General features: G+C 55.1%; 1 protein-coding gene across 1 annotated transcript in view; it reads left to right on the top strand.

Moving 5' to 3' along the window:
* The first annotated feature begins 6168 nt into the window (after positions 1 to 6168).
* fibpa (fibroblast growth factor (acidic) intracellular binding protein a) overlaps positions 6169 to 15637 on the top strand; it is a 24062-nt gene continuing 14593 nt past the window's right edge. Inside the window, exons 1-4 of the mRNA XM_060822585.1 lie at positions 6169 to 7025; positions 9611 to 9809; positions 10853 to 10979; positions 12021 to 12121. Of these exons, the coding sequence (XP_060678568.1) occupies positions 6941 to 7025; positions 9611 to 9809; positions 10853 to 10979; positions 12021 to 12121 (512 nt within the window). The 5' untranslated portion in view covers positions 6169 to 6940. The remainder of the gene's footprint in view (positions 7026 to 9610; positions 9810 to 10852; positions 10980 to 12020; positions 12122 to 15637) is intronic.

The following is a 15637-nucleotide window of genomic DNA, read 5'->3' as shown; positions in this document are numbered from 1 at the left end:
GGGAGGGGATTCTGTCTTTCATAAATGTGAAAGTGATAACAGTTGGAGAGCTGGACTCACTGGGTAGCTCTTTCAGGAGCGGGTACAAACGTGATGGATTGAATGGCCTCCCTCTGTGCTGTGAAATTCTACAATTGATAAATTCTGTACTCCATCTAACCCTGGATGATGCTGCAGCACTGAGGGGCCGTGTCGAGAGACAGGAATGAGAAGGACGTTGAAAAATTAATTTGAATCTCTTGCACTTTAGTCAGAGCAGGGAAATGAATAAGAGGGGATAGTCTGAGCAAAATACAGTTCTTTCATTCTGACAGGATGTTGGGATGGAGCAACAAATTCAGAACCAGTGAATCACTGGACTTGATGTGAGTCAACTTCCTGCATTTGTTTATCTCCAGCGGAGTCACTGTTCTGCAGGAGGGAGCTGACTCAGGGACACTCCGGCACGTGTAGGAGGTTTCAGATACTGGGTCAAGGGTCAGAGGACACACACACACAACGCGCCCCGAGTAGTAGCTGGGGTCAAGCCCCCAACCCCAGCCCTTGCCTGAAAGACGACCGGCCCCAGACCGAGATTCTGTGTACGCGGGGGGCGAGATAGGGTCAAACAGCACGGAAACAGACTAGATTAGATTACTTACAGTGTGGAAACAGGCCCTTCGGCCCAACAAGTCCACACCGACCCGCCGAAGCGCAACCCACCCATTCCCCTACATTTATTGGCCCTTCGGCCCAACCCGTCCATGCTGACCAGATATCCCAACCCAATCTAGTCCCACCTGCCAGCACCCGGCCCATATCCCTCCAAACCCTTCCTATTCATATACCCATCCAAATGCCTCTTAAATGTTGCAATTGTACCAGCCTCCACCACTTCCTCTGGCAGCTCATTCCATACACGCACCACCCTCTGTGTGAAAAAGTTGCCCCTTAGGTCTCTTTCATGTCTTTCCCCTCTCACCCTAAACCTATGCCCTCTAGTTCTGGACTCCCCCACCCCAGGGAAAAGACTTTGCCTATTTATCCTATCCATGCCCCTCGTAATTTTATAAACCTCTATAAGGTCACCCCTCAGCCTCCGACGCTCCAGGGAGAACAGCCCCAGCCTGTTCAGCCCCTCCCTATAGCTCAAACCCTCCAACATCCTTTTAAATCTTTTCTGAACCCTTTCAAGTTTCACAACATCTTTCCGATAGGAAGGAGACCAGAACTGCACGCGATATTCCAACAGTGGCCTAACCAATGTCCTGTACAGCCGCAACCTGACCTCCCAACTCCTGTACTCAATGCACTGAGGGGAAAAAGTGAGGACTGCAGATGCTGGAGATCAGAGCTGAAAAAATGTGTTGCTGGAAAAGCGCAGCAGAGTAGGCAGCATCCAAGGAGCAGGAGAATCGACGTTTCGGCCATAAGCCCTTCCTCAGGCCACTCAATGCACTGACCACATTATTCCATGAGTGTTGTCGTTCTCTGTAACCAGGTGGCCAACGCAGAGTACAATTTGTACAAACATGAGGGTTTGGGAAGGCGCTCCTTACCTTGGGTTGGCAAGGGCTGGCAGGGAGCCACGGGGCTGATTGGCCTTGATGGTTGGCTGCCAGTGACACACAGTGGTAGTCAGGTGGTACTGCAGGGCCAGCCCCTCGCTGAGGGACTGTGCAAAGATCCCACATAGACACCCTCCCAGCGCCAAACCCCACCCCCACCCCCAACACAGCCCAAAGACAGAAGGGACACAGGCGTGAGAGGAGGCTGTTCAGCCCCTCCCTCCACTCAATACGATGGTGGCTGACTGAATATTTCACTACTTTGTACCCACCCTGGTCTGCTGTACTTTCACAGCGTCCCGACAGCGTAGAAGCAGGCCGTTCGGCCCATCCAGTCCCACCCAGACCCACCCCATCCCAATCACCCTGCATTTCCCATGGCCAACCCATCCAGCCTGCACATCCCTCGAGTATTTAGCGTGGCCAATCCACCCTGGACAGTAAGGGGCGATTTACTGAGGTCAGTCCACCCTAACCTTCATGTCTTTGGACGATGGGGGTGAGGGGGGGAAATCGCCACACAATCACAGGGAGAACGAGGAAACTCCACACTTGTCTGTCGTCACCCGAGGGTGGAATCGAACCTGGGTCCCTGGGGGCTGGAAGGGCAACACTGCTAACCACTGAAGCACCCTTTGGTAATCAGATTCAGTATTGGATATAAATCTCCATCTTCTCAAAGACTGCAAGGCACGTGTCTCCCATGGATGCTGAGGTGGGGGTCAACTAACCCCCCCCTCCCCACCCCCGCCCCCTCTATTCTGACGTCCTGGAGCCCCATATTGCATTAAAAACGACACAAGCTGGGGCAGTGTTGCATTGTCATCTGTGGGATCCTGCTGTGCACCAAATGGTGGTGGGTTTGCGAGGAGGGCAGGCCTGGGAGGCACTGAGGAGGCGAAAGGTGCTGTTTAAATGCAGCTTGGGGTCTCCGATGTTCACAGATCGACCTTTCCGGGAGATAACCTGGCCGAGATCTTCGAAGATGATTACTTAGATTAGATTACTTACAGTGTGGAAACAGGCCCTTCGGCCCAACAAGTCCACACCGACCCGCCGAAGCGCAACCCACCCAGACCCCTACATTTACCCCTTACCTAACACTATTATGGGACAATTTAGCATGGCCAATTCACCTGACCCGCACATCTTTGGACTGCGGGAGGAAACTGGAGCACCCGGAGGAAACCCACGCAGACACGGGGAGAACGTGCAAACTCCACACAGTCAGTCGCCTGAGTCAGGAATTGAACCCAGGTCTCTGGGGCTGTGAGGCAGCAGTGCTAACCACTGTGCCACCGTGCCGCCCACAAATACTAACTTTCCAAACCTGACTGAGACGCGAGAGCCACCTCCCGGGCCCTGTGTTACAGTGACAGATGTTGGGGGGACGAGAGGAGGCATGTGTGTGTCAAAGTGTACCCGAATGAGAGGTGATAGAGACAGGGAGGGGGTGTAGGGGCTGAGGGGGTTACAGAGATAGGGAGGGGGTGTAGGGGCTGGAGGGAGTTACAGAGATAGGGAGGGGATGTAGGGACTGGAGGGGGTTACAGAGATAGGGAGGGGGTGTAGGGGGCTGGAGGGGGTTACTGAGATAGGGAGGAGGTGTAGGGGCTGGAGGGGGTTAGAGAGATAGGGAGGAGGTGTAGGGGCTGGAGGGGGTTACAGAGATAGGGAGGGGATGTAGGGACTGGAGGGGGTTACAGAGATAGGGAGGGGGTGTCGGGGCTGGAGGGGGTGACAGAGATAGGGAGGAGGTGTAGGGGCTGGAGGGGGTTACAGAGATAGGGAGGGGATGTAGGGACTGGAGGGGTTACAGAGATAGGGAGGGGGTGTAGGGGCTGGAGGAGGTGACAGAGATAGGGAGGGGGTATAAGGTCTCGGGTAGGTGACAGTGACCCAGAGGTGGTGAGGTGTGACAGACTGTCTGGTGAGGGTGATTGATAGACCACCTTTGCCCCAGGGTGGGATATTTCAAGGCGAGGGGTATATCATTGAAGTGAAAGAGACAAATTGAAAAAGGACACGGGAGGCGATTTTCTTGACACCCAGAGGGTGGTGTGTGTGTGGAACGACCTTCCTGGGGAAGCGGTGGATTGTGGGGACAGTTACAACATTTAAAACACGTTTGGATAAGGACATGGTTAGGAAAGGGTTTGGAGGGAGATGGGCCAGGAGCAGGCAGCGGGGATGAGTTTAGTTTGGGATTATGGGGCGGCATGGACTGGTTGGACCGAAGGGTCTGTTTCCGTGCTGTACGTCTCTATGACTCTAAATGTTTGAACTTTAATGCATTACTAGATCAATAAACAATTAATATTAATTAATACAATTCCTAATTCATACAAATCCTGAAGAGAAGACATTACGAGTACCAAATCCTACCTTTCTGCAAATGGTTTAGCATTGTCTTTTTGTATAATATAAATTGGTGTTCCCAGCGAGATTTGGTATTCTTGCGATAGTGTCCTGATCCCTTAAGAATTCAGAACAGGTTAGGCCCATTCAGCCCCTCAATCCTGCATTGCCAGTTGATAAAAGATCACAGTAGATTAGATTACTTACAGTGTGGAAACAGGCCCTTCGGCCCAACAAGTCCACAGTGACCCGCCAAAGCGCAACCCACCCATACCCCTACATTTACCCCTTCACCTAACACTACAGGCAATTTAGCATGGCCAATCCACCCTAACCTGCACATTCCTGGGCACAATGGGACAATTTAGCACGAGTAAAAAATGAGGTCTGCAGATGCTGGAGATCACAGCTGAAAATGTGTTGCTGGTTAAAGCACAGCAGGTTAGGCAGCATCTCAGGAATAGGGAATTCGACGTTTCGAGCATAAGCCTTCCTGATGAAGGGCTTATGCTCGAAACGTCAAATTCCCTATTCCTGAGATGCTGCCTAACCTGCTGTGCTTTAACCAGCAACACATTTTCAGCGACAATTTAGCACAGCCAATCCACCCTAACCTGCACATCCCTGGGCACTATGGGACAATTTAGCATGGCCAATCCACCTGACCCGCACATCTTTGGACTGTGGGAGGAAACCGGAGCACCCGGAGGAAACCCACGCAGACACGGGGAGAATGTGCAAACTCCACACAGACAGTCGCCCGAGGGTGGGATCGAACCCAGGTCCCTGGCGCTGGGAAGCCGCAGGGCTGGCCGGTGAGCATCCAGCCACGTCCCCTGATATTTTTTTCAACGCTCAAAAACAAATCTCTCCATCTCAGTCTGTGAAGCATTCAACATCTCAGCAACCACGGCTCTCCTGGGGTTACCACCTCGGGGGGTGGTCGTCAGCTGGGGTGAGGGGGAGTGAGGGTGAGTGAGGGTGAGGGAGAGTGAGGTGTTGAGGGTGAGTGGGGGGTGAGGGGGAGTGAGGGTGAGTGGGGGCTGAGGGTGATTGAGGGTGAGGGTGGGGTTGAGGGTGAGTGAGGGGCTGAGGGTGAGTGAGGGTGAGTGGGGGCTGAGGGTGATTGAGGGTGAGGGTGGGGTTGAGGGTGAGTGAGGGGGTGAGTGGGGGCTGAGGGTGATTGAGGGTGAGGGTGGGGTTGAGGGTGAGTGAGGGGCTGAGGGGGAGTGAGGGTGAGTGAGGGTGAGGGAGAGTGAGGTGTTGAGGGTGAGTGAGGTGTTGAGGGTGAGTGAGGGGCTGAGGGTGAGTGAGGGGGGTGAGGGTGAGTGAGGGGCTGAGGGTGAGTGAGGGGGGTGAGGGTGAGTGAGGGGCTGAGGGTGAGTGAGGGGGGTGAGGGTGAGTGAGGGGCTGAGGGTGAGTGAGGGGGGTGAGGGTGAGTGAGGGGCTGAGGGTGAGTGAGGGGGGTGAGGGGGAGTGAGGGACGATGGTCTCTGAGAGACATTAACCTGTCTCCAGGGGGCGGTCCCGTGTCTCCAGGGGGCGGTCCCGTGTCTCCAGGGGGCGGTCCCGTGTCTCCAGGGGGCGTTACCGTGTCTCCAGGGGGCGTTACCTTGTCTATAAGGGGCGTTACCCTTTGTCCTTGTGGGGAAACCGTGACGTTAGGGGGCGTGTCCCTGCTCCGCCGGCTGGACAATAAGCCCCGCCCCCTCCAGTGCCGCGCCTGCACGGGGCCCGTCGATGACGCAGTTAAACCGGATGTTCCCTGTCTGGGGTCTGATTGGTCGGCCTTTAACCCGGAAGCTGTCGCTGACCTAGTGTTTGGGGTAAAACCTTCAGCGAAATTTTACGGGGATCAAGGAACAGCCGTAACCCCCCCCCCCCCCAAATACAGTCAGCAACCTTTACTGCGGGGGTGGGGTGGGGTCGGTTTCCATAGAGACAGGTTTGGGGGTGGGGTTTCCATAGAGACAGGTTTGGGGGGGTGTTGGTTTCCATAGAGACAGGTTTGGGGGTGGGGTTTCCATAGAGACAGGTTTGGGGGGGTGTTGGTTTCCATAGAGACAGCTTTGGGGGTGGGTGTTGGTTTCCATAGAGACAGGTTTGGGGGTGGGGTTTCCATAGAGACAGGTTTGGGGGGGTGTTGGTTTCCATAGAGACAGGTTTGGGGGGGTGTTGGTTTCCATAGAGACAGGTTTGGGGGTGGGGTTTCCATAGAGACAGGTTTGGGGGGGTGTTGGTTTCCATAGAGACAGCTTTGGGGGTGGGTGTTGGTTTCCATAGAGACAGGTTTGGGGGTGGGGTTTCCATAGAGACAGCTTCTGAGCAGTGAGGTCCTATAGCAGTAGGAGCTGGGCTGTTAATTAACATATTAACCACAATTACAGATTGAAAACCTTTTCAGGCATCACCTTTAGTTACTGTAGTAACAGCTTAGTGGTTATTGACCGTTACTGTAAATGGTGATAACCTCAGGAACAAGACTGCGAGGGTACTGGTTACCTCTGTAACGGATATCAGGAAGCATTACTGTGAGGCAGCTTAGTGGCATTTCGGGTGGGCTGTTGTCTTGGTGGTCATTACCAGAGGAGGTGGTAACCCGGGCTGGTTATCGGAGCAGGAGGACGCGGTAACCGGGCCGGTTATCGGAGCAGGAGGACGCGGTAACCAGGGCCGGTTATCGGAGCAGGAGGACGCGGTAACCGGGTCGTTTATCTGAGCAGGAGGACGCGGTAACCGGGCCAGGCTCTCGGAGCAGGAGGACGCGGTAACCAGGGCCGGTTATCGGAGCAGGAGGACGCGGTAACCTGGCCGTTTATCGGAGCAGGAGGACGCAGTAACCGGGCCGGTTATCGGAGCAGGAGGACGCAGTAACTGGGCCGGTTATCGGAGCAGGAGGACGCGGTAACCGGGCCAGGCTCTCGGAGCAGGAGGACGCGGTAACCGGGCCAGGCTCTCGGAGCAGGAGGACGCGGTAACCGGGCCGGTTATCGGAGCAGCCGGAGTCCAGCCTGTGGCGGGGAGGCTGTCGAGTTATGGCTGTGGAACTGGATGTCTTTGTGGGGAATACGACGCTGATCGATAAGGACGTGTATCAGCTCTGGCTGGACGGGTACTCAGGTACTGGACCGAGGGGGAGTGGGCAGTGTGATGGACCACCTGCTGAGTGCGAACAGAGCTGGGGGGGTGGTGGGAAGGATGGCGGGGGTGGGGTCTCGCTGCCCCCTCTCCTTTCACTGGGAAGCCTGACTGGCAACCTCTGAACCCATGTGAGAGGTCACTGCTTCACTTTCAATGTCTAATCAGTTACAGCCACCAACATGGGCCATTCACAGAATGTAAGAGCGGGAGGAGGCCATTTGGCCCTTTCAGCCTGCTGTCCCATTCACTACGATCATGGCTGATCATCTGACTCAGTACCCTGTCCCTGATTACCCACTTTGATGCTTTTAGCCCCAAGAACTATATCTGTCTCCTTCTTGAAAACATTCTGTGACAGTGAATTCCACAGGCTCCCCATTTCTCCTTTAACTTATCAGTTCCCTGCCTGGACTTTATTCTCCATGCCTCCCCTCAATGTTCTATCCATCTCAACCTATCAGGGACCTTCCCAGTTTCTGACTGGGGCAGTTACACTAACGTGCTGCATAAAGCCCTGAACTTTGAAAAGTCTTTGCCCATTCCTGGATAAAAGCAAAATGCTGTGGGTATCGGAAATCTGAAATACAGAGGGGTGCTGGAGAAACGCAGCAGGGTCTGGCAACGTCTATGGAGAAAGAGGAGGGAAGTTAACATCTTGAGTCCAGTATGATTCTTCCTCAGACACGATGTTTTCTGTCTCTCTCTGTGTCTCCCTCTCTCTCTCTCTCTGTGTCTCTCTCTCTCTCTCTGTCTGTGTGTGTGTGTGTGTCTGTCTCTCTCTCTCTGTGTCACTCTCTGTGACTCTCTCTCTGTGTCTGTGTGTGTCTCTCTCTCTCTCTCTCTCTCTCTGTCCTCTCTCTCTCTCTCTCGTCCTCTCTCTCTCTCTCTCTGTGTCCTCTCTCTCTCTCTCTCTCTCTCTGTCCTCTCTCTCTCTCTCTCTCTCTCTCTGTCCTCTCTCTCTCTCTCTCTCTCTGTCCTCTCTCTCTCTCTCTCTCTGTCCTCTCTCTCTCTCTCTCTCTGTGTCCTCTCTCTCTCTCTCTCTGTGTCCTCTCTCTCTCTCTCTCTCTCTGTGTCCTCTCTCTCTCTCTCTCTCTCTGTGTCCTCTCTCTCTCTCTCTCTCTCTCTCTCTCTCTCTGTGTCCTCTCTCTCTCTCTCTCTCTGTGTCCTCTCTCTCTCTCTCTCTCTCTCTGTGTCCTCTCTCTCTCTCTCTCTCTCTCTCTCTCTCTCTCTCTGTGTCCTCTCTCTCTCTCTCTCTCTCTCTCTCTCTCTCTCTCTGTGTCCTCTCTCTCTCTCTCTCTCTCTCTCTCTGTGTCATCTCTCTCTCTCTCTCTCTCTCTCTCTGTGTCATCTCTCTCTCTCTCTCTCTCTCTCTCTCTCTGTGTCATCTCTCTCTCTCTCTCTCTCTCTGTGTCATCTCTCTCTCTCTCTCTCTCTCTCTGTGTCCCCTCTCTCTCTCTCTCTCTCTCTGTGTCCCCTCTCTCTCTCACTCTTTCTCTCTCTGTGTCTCTCTCTCTCTCTCTCTCTGTGTCTCTCTCTGTCACACTCCCTGTCTGTGTGTGTGTCTTTCTCTCTCTCTCTCTCTCTCTGCCTGACCCTGCTGCGTTTCTCCCGCACCTTTTGTTTACAACCACGTTCCCAAGAACGGGCAGAGTCAATACTGCGGCAAATTGGGACCAACTGGTGGATTGTCCACGAGAGAAACAGCTGCTAAGACGTGATAACAATGAGGGGCAAAGACAGGGTAGCACTTTCCCTTTGGTAGTGGGTGAATGATCAGGGGCACAGATTAAAGGCAAGGGGCAGGCGGTTCAGAGGGGACAGGAGATAATTCCCTTCACCCAGAGGGCAGTGGCAATGGGGAGCTCACTGCCTGTGAGGGTGAGAGAGGCAGAAACCCTTGTAACATTGAAGGGGTTAGGAAACACGGCTCGTTGGTTAGCACTGCTGCCTCCCAGTGGCGGGGACCCACCCTCAGGTGACTGACTGTGTGGAGTTTGCACGTTCTCCCCGTGCCTGCTTGGGTTTCCTCCAGGTGCTCCGGTTTCCTCCCACAGTCCAAGGATGTGCAGGTTAGGGTGGATTGGCCATGCTAAATTGTCCCATAGTGCCCAGGGATGTGCAGGTTAGGGTGGATCGGCGCTAAATTGTCCCATAGTGCCCAGGGATGTGCAGGTTAGGGTGGATCGGCCGTGCTAAATTGTCCCATAGTGCCCAGGGGTGTGCAGGTTAGGGTGGATTGGCCCTGCTAAATTGTCCCATAGTGCCCAGGGATGTGCAGGTTAGGGTGGATTGGCCGTGCTAAATTGTCCCATAGTGCCCAGGGGTGTGCAGGTCAGGGTGGATTGGGTAGGGGAGTGGGTGAAGATGGGCTGCCCTTCGGAGAGTCAGCAGAGACCCGGTGGGCTGAACAGCCTGCTCCCACAGTCAGGATTTATAGTTAAGGCACAGGTGCTGGGAGATGGGATTGGCCTAGTCTGGGTGTTCAGGCTCGGTGCAGACTGGGTGGGTTGGAGGGCCTGTACTCTCTGTGTTTGCCCCTGACCTGTCACTGCCTTCTGTTCCAGTCAGCGATGCTGTCAGCATTCGGATCCCGAGTGGTATCTTGGAGCAGACGGGGGCTACGCCTGATGTGCTGGAGAGTGACACCATGGACCATTATCGGGCCTTCCAGATGTTAGAGCGCCTGCTGCACAGCCCCCCCAAACTGATCAACCAGCTCCTCTTCCAGATCCCACCGCCCATGCAGGCGTTGCTCATCGAAAAGTAAGCTCAGGGACAATCCCATCCTCCCCAAGGGGGTGGTTGGCCACACGGTACAGGGAGCTTTACTCTGTGTCTAACCCCGTGCTGTCCCTGTCCTGGGAGTGTTTGATGGGGGACAGTGTAGAGGAAGCTTTACTCTGTGTCTAACCCCGTGCTGTCCCTGTCCTGGGAGTGTTTGATGGGGGAGAGTGTAGAGGGAGCTTTACTCTGTATCTAACCCTGTGCTGTCCCTGTCCTGGGGAGTGTTTGATGGGGGGACAGTGTAGAGGGAGCTTTACTCTGTATCTAACCCCGTGCTGTCCCTGTCCTGGGAGCCTTTGATAGGGGGACAGTGTAGAGGGAGATTTACTCTGTATCTAACCCCGTGCTGTCCCTGTCCTGCGGAGTGTTTGATGGGGGACAGTGTAGAGGGAGCTTTACTCTGTATCTAACCCCGTGCTGCCCCTTTCCTGGACAGTGTAGAGGGAGCTTTACTCTGTATCTAACCCTGTGCTGTCCCTGTCCTGGGAATGTTTGATGGGGGACAGTGTAGAGGGAGCTTCTAACCCCGTGCTGTCCCTGTCCTGGGAGTGTTTGATGGGGGAAGAGTGTAGAGGAAGCTTTACCCAAATCTAACCCTGTGCTGTCCCTGTCCCTGGGAGTGTTTGATGGGGGACAGTGTAGAGGGAGCTTTACCCTGTATCTAACCCCGTGCTGTCCCTGTCCTGGAGAGTGTTTGATGGGGGGACAGTGTGGAGGTAGCTTTACCCTGTGTCTAACCCCGTGCTGTCCCTGTGCTGGGGAGTGTTTGATGGGGGGACAGTGTAGAGGGAGCTTTACCCTGTGTCTAACCCCGTGCTGTCCCTGTGCTGGGGAGTGTTTGATGGGGGGACAGTGTAGAGGGAGTTTTACCCTGTATCTAACCCCGTGCTGTCCCTGTCCTGGGGAGTGTTTGATGGGGGGACAGTGTAGAGGGAGCTTTACTCTGTATCTAACCCTGTGCCACACCAGTGGAAGTGCATTTGGAGAACGGGCTGATGCATTGGAAGCCATTCCTTCGCCAGGTATTACACCTTTGATGAGCCGTTTGTGCGGGAGGTTCTGGGTAAGAAACTGTCCAAGGGGACCAAGAAGGATCTGGACGATGTCAGCGCAAAGACGGGGATCACTCTGAAGAGTTGTCGGAGACAGGTGAGGGAACAGCACGGCCTCTCGACCAGCTTCCTCACTCCCTTGGAAGCGTTACTCGCACCAGACGATTAATGGGATCGAGGCTTTATTTTTCCAACAGTCGTAAATGAATTTAATTGTCTCGCTTGGTTTGGCTGGGGCTCTCTCTGACCGCAAACGTTTCTTTGTCATGTTGTTTACGGCCTGGCCGAGCTCTTCGAAGCTGATTACTACCTCTCCAAACCTGACTGAGACGCGGGAGCCACCTCCCGGGCCCTGTGTTACGGTGACAGATGTTGGGGGGACGAGAGGAGGCCTGTGTGTGTCAACGTGTACCAGAAGGAGAGGTGATAGAGACAGGGAGGGGGTGTAGGGGGCTGGAGGGGGTTACAGAGATAGGGAGGGGGTGTAGGGGCTGGAGGGGGTTACAGAAATAGGGAAGGGGTGTATGGGCTGGAGGGGGTTATAGAGATAGGGAGGGGGTGTAGGGGGCTGGAGGGGGTTATAGAGATAGGGAGGGGGCGTAGGGGCCGGAGGGGGTGACAGAGATAGGGAGGGGGCGTAGGGGCCGGAGGGGGTGACGGAGATAGGGAGGGGGTTACAGAGATAGGGAGGTAGTTAAAATTTCGAAAGGGCCCAGTAGAGGAGCTGTGACTGAGGCCTTGATATCCATCAGTCAGTAAATCCATGCGGGAGAAGTGTCTTCCCCAGGAAAGGTGGGATCTGCTCACACGGAGGGGGCTGGATGAGAGACTTCGGTATATCGAGAGGGACAGTTGGCTGAACACCTGAGGGGAGGGCGAAGGTGAGATGAAGGGGTGGGTGTCGACCAGTAACGTCAACATGCAGCAGAGGGGCCGAACGGCCTGGGGACAGTACAGATTGGTGTCGGTGCGGTCTGGTAGTGAAGGAGTGGGAGTGGGGGAGCTCGGGGCTGATGCTGTCCTCAGTGTGGGGGGGGGGGAGGGGTCAGGGTAACGGGATCCAGGTGACGGCATGTGTTGTAACCCTGGTGTTGTGGTGGCGCCTCACTCTTCCGTCTCTGTGTCTCTCCCTGTCCAGTTCGATAACTTCAAGCGTGTGTTCAAGGTGGTGGAGGAGATGAAGGGCCCACTGGTGGAGAACATTCAGCAGAACTTTCTGCTCTCGGACCGGCTGGCCAGGTAAGTACCATCCCCACCCCACCCTCGCTACCTACACAGAGGCCTCAGGGGCTGCTGGGAAGCAGACGCTCATTTTGACGTTGGTTCGTGGGAGGTGGGTTATTTGTTACCCAAGCTGAAAATGTGTTGCTGGAAAAGCGCAGCAGGTCGGGCAGCATCCAAGGAGCAGGGGAGTTGACGTTTCGGGCATAAGCCCTTCTTCAGGAATTATTTGTTACCCATCCCTAATTACCCCTTGGAGAGCCTTGTTCGGTCAGGAGCTCCAGAAGTTGGACTCGGCGACAGCAAAGGAACAGCTGATGCGTTTCCGAGGTGGGAAGGTGAGAGGCTCAGAGGGGAGCTTGGAACGTCAGTCCTTTCTCCCCTCTTTCCCCCCCCCTCCCCACTTAAAAGGGGGCGATGTGGGGTGCAGGGATACGGCTGCAGCTCAGTCCCACCCCTCCCCGAACCCTGAGCCCTCACCTGCTGAGAGAATGTTCCTCCCAGCACATCCTTCTGTGAACTGAGGGAGCCCCACCCGACAGGGATATCAGGCTGAAAGCTATCTCTCTCTGAACCCTGGTGTCTGCAGAGTCCCATCCGGCTGTTTTGTTTTGGTTCCTTTGCCCGTGGGTTCCTTTGCCCGTGATCCCATCAGCCTCCGTGGAAATGGAGCCCCCCACCCAGGTGGGCAGTCTCTGCTGACCGATATCTCTGGGATGTCTCACTCAGCCAGGCCTCGTCTCCTGGAGAGGGCGTGCTCGGTTCTGACCCGGGAGATCATCTGCCTGAAGCCTTCAACTCGGTTTGATTAAATTAGATTCCCTACAGTGTTGGAAACAGGCCCTTTGGCCCAACCAGTCCAAACCGACCCGCCGAAGAACAAAGAACATAGAAAAATACAGCGCAGTACAGGCCCTTCGGCCCTCGATGTTGCGCCGACCCAAGCCCACCTAACCTACACTAGCCCACTATCCTCCATATGCCTATCCAATGCTCGTTTAAATGCCCATAAAGAGGGAGAGTCCACCACTGCTACTGGCAGGGCATTCCATGAACTCACGACTCGCTGAGTAAAGAAAGAGTAACCCACCCACACTCCTTTCCCTCTGATTAATGTACATGGCGTTCTGGGCAATTTAGCACGGCCAATCCACCCTAACCTGCTCATCCCTGGGCACTATGGGACAATTTAGCACGGCCAATCCACCCTAACCTGCACATCCCTGGGCACTATGGGACAATTTAGCACGGCCAATCCACCCTAACCTGCACATCCCTGGGCACTATGGGACAATTTAGCACGGCCAATCCACCCTAACCTGCACATCCCTGGGCACTATGGGACAATTTAGCACGGCCAATCCACCCTAACCTGCACATCCCTGGGCACTATGGGACAATTTAGCACGGCCAATCCACCCTAACCTGCACATCCCTGGGCACTATGGGACAATTTAGCACGGCCAATCCACCCTAACCTGCACAGCCCTGGGCACAATGGGACAATTTAGCACGGCCAATCCGCCCTAACCTGCACATCCCTGGGCACTATGGGACAATTTAGCACGGCCAATCCACCCTAACCTGCGCATCCCTGGGCACTATGGGACAATTTAGCACGGCCAATCCACCCTAACCTGCGCATCCCTGGGCACTATGGGACAATTTAGCACGGCCAATCCACCCTAACCTGCGCATCCCTGGGCACTATGGGACAATTTAGCACGGCCAATCCACCCTAACCTGCGCATCCCTGGGCACTATGGGACAATTTAGCACGGCCAATCCACCCTAACCTGCACATCCCTGGGCACTATGGGACAATTTAGCATGGCCAATCCACCCTAACCTGCACATCCCTGAACACTATGGGGCAATTTAGCACGGCCAATCCACCCTAACCTGCACATCCCTGGACACAATGGGACAATTTAGCACGGCCAATCCATCCTAACCTGCTCATCCCTGGGCACTATGGGACAATTTAGCACGGCCAATCCACCCTAACCTGCACATCCCTGGGCACTATGGGGCAATTTAGCACGGCCAATCCACCCTAACCTGTACATCCCTGGGCACTATGGGACAATTTAGCACGGCCAATCCATCCTAACCTGCTCATCCCTGGGCACTATGGGACAATTTAGCACGGCCAATCCACCCTAACCTGCACATCCCTGGGCACTATGGGACAATTTAGCACGGCCAATCCACCCTAACCTGCACATCTTTGGACTGTGGGAGGAAACCGGAGCACCTGGAGGAAACCCACGCAGACACGGGGAGAATGTGCAAACTCCACACGGGCAGTCACCCGAGGCTGGAATCAAACCCAGGTCCCTGGTGCTGAGAGGCCGCAGTGCTAACCCTGCTGAGTTTGTCTGGTGCTTTAGATTGTCCCAGCCCTGTCAATCACTCCCCCTCCCTTTTCAGATTTCTAACACTTTGTTTCTGTGTTATCAGAAATGAGTGTTTCGGGGGAGCTGAGGGGGTCCCCATGTTGCTGAGATCGCAAGCACGTTCCCACATGCCGGTTTTGCAGTCTGCAGCTCTGGATAGTGATGACCTAGTCACCCTCTTGCGAATCGCTCGAAGCCCCTCCAGCGTGGAATCGGGCCATTCGGCCCATCGGGTCCATGCCGACCCTCCGAAGAGCTCCCCGCCCAAACCCAATTCCCGTACCCTGTCCTGGTGACCCTGCGTGCCGCGTGGCCGATCCACCCTCACCTTTGGACTGTGTGGGAGGCAACCCCACACTGACTGCGCAGGTTGCAGCTCACCTCTGGGAGGGGGCAGTTAGGGACGCACAACAAATGCTGGTCACTTGGGGTTATCCTGGAAAGGAGCTGGGAGCTGGGAGGTGAACTATCAGCAACGGGAAGCAGTGAGGAAGGCCTGTAGATTGCAAGGGCATGGGATTACAGGAATAAAGACCTCTCTGGACAGCTGCGAGGGTCCCTTAGAGTACTGGGTGCAGGACGTTGTTTCGGGAAGGATATACCTACACCAGACGGGCTCCAGGAGGGGAACTGTGACTGGAGGCTGTGTCAACGGGATTGGACCTCGTGAGGACAGGATTGTGGAGGGGTCGCTGCCGAGAGATGGTTTTTCCCCTCCTCGGGGTGGGGAGGAGGTGGTGGAGGAAGGGGACAGTCTCGGGGTGGGCGTTGGTATCCCTTCCTTCACCCGGAGGCTGCTGGGTCTCTGGGAATTGAGGGCATTTAGGTCAGAGGGAGGTGGGTTCTCGATTTGGCGCGGGGAATCGAGTGTTCCTGGGAGGAGGCAGACGAATGGGATTGGGAAACGCCTCAGCCACGATCAGGTGGTGGAATCCCTGGAGTGGGGAGCAAGCGGGAACATGGGGCTGGGGTCAAAGGTCAGCTGTCTGGAATGATCGAGAAGGGCTGAATGGTCTGCTTTCCTGTATCCTTATGTTGACTTCAGACAAAACAAGGACAGTGTGACTGCGCGATGGCAATGCCCTGACCCACGAGGCAGCACCATGGCTCAGTGGTTAGCACTGCTGCCTCCCAG

This window comes from Hemiscyllium ocellatum, unplaced genomic scaffold (assembly GCF_020745735.1).
Source record: "Hemiscyllium ocellatum isolate sHemOce1 unplaced genomic scaffold, sHemOce1.pat.X.cur. scaffold_1326_pat_ctg1, whole genome shotgun sequence".
NCBI lineage: Eukaryota > Metazoa > Chordata > Chondrichthyes > Orectolobiformes > Hemiscylliidae > Hemiscyllium > Hemiscyllium ocellatum.
The sequence above is the reverse complement of the archived record's forward strand: the minus strand, read 5'-3'. Positions and strand labels throughout refer to the sequence as shown.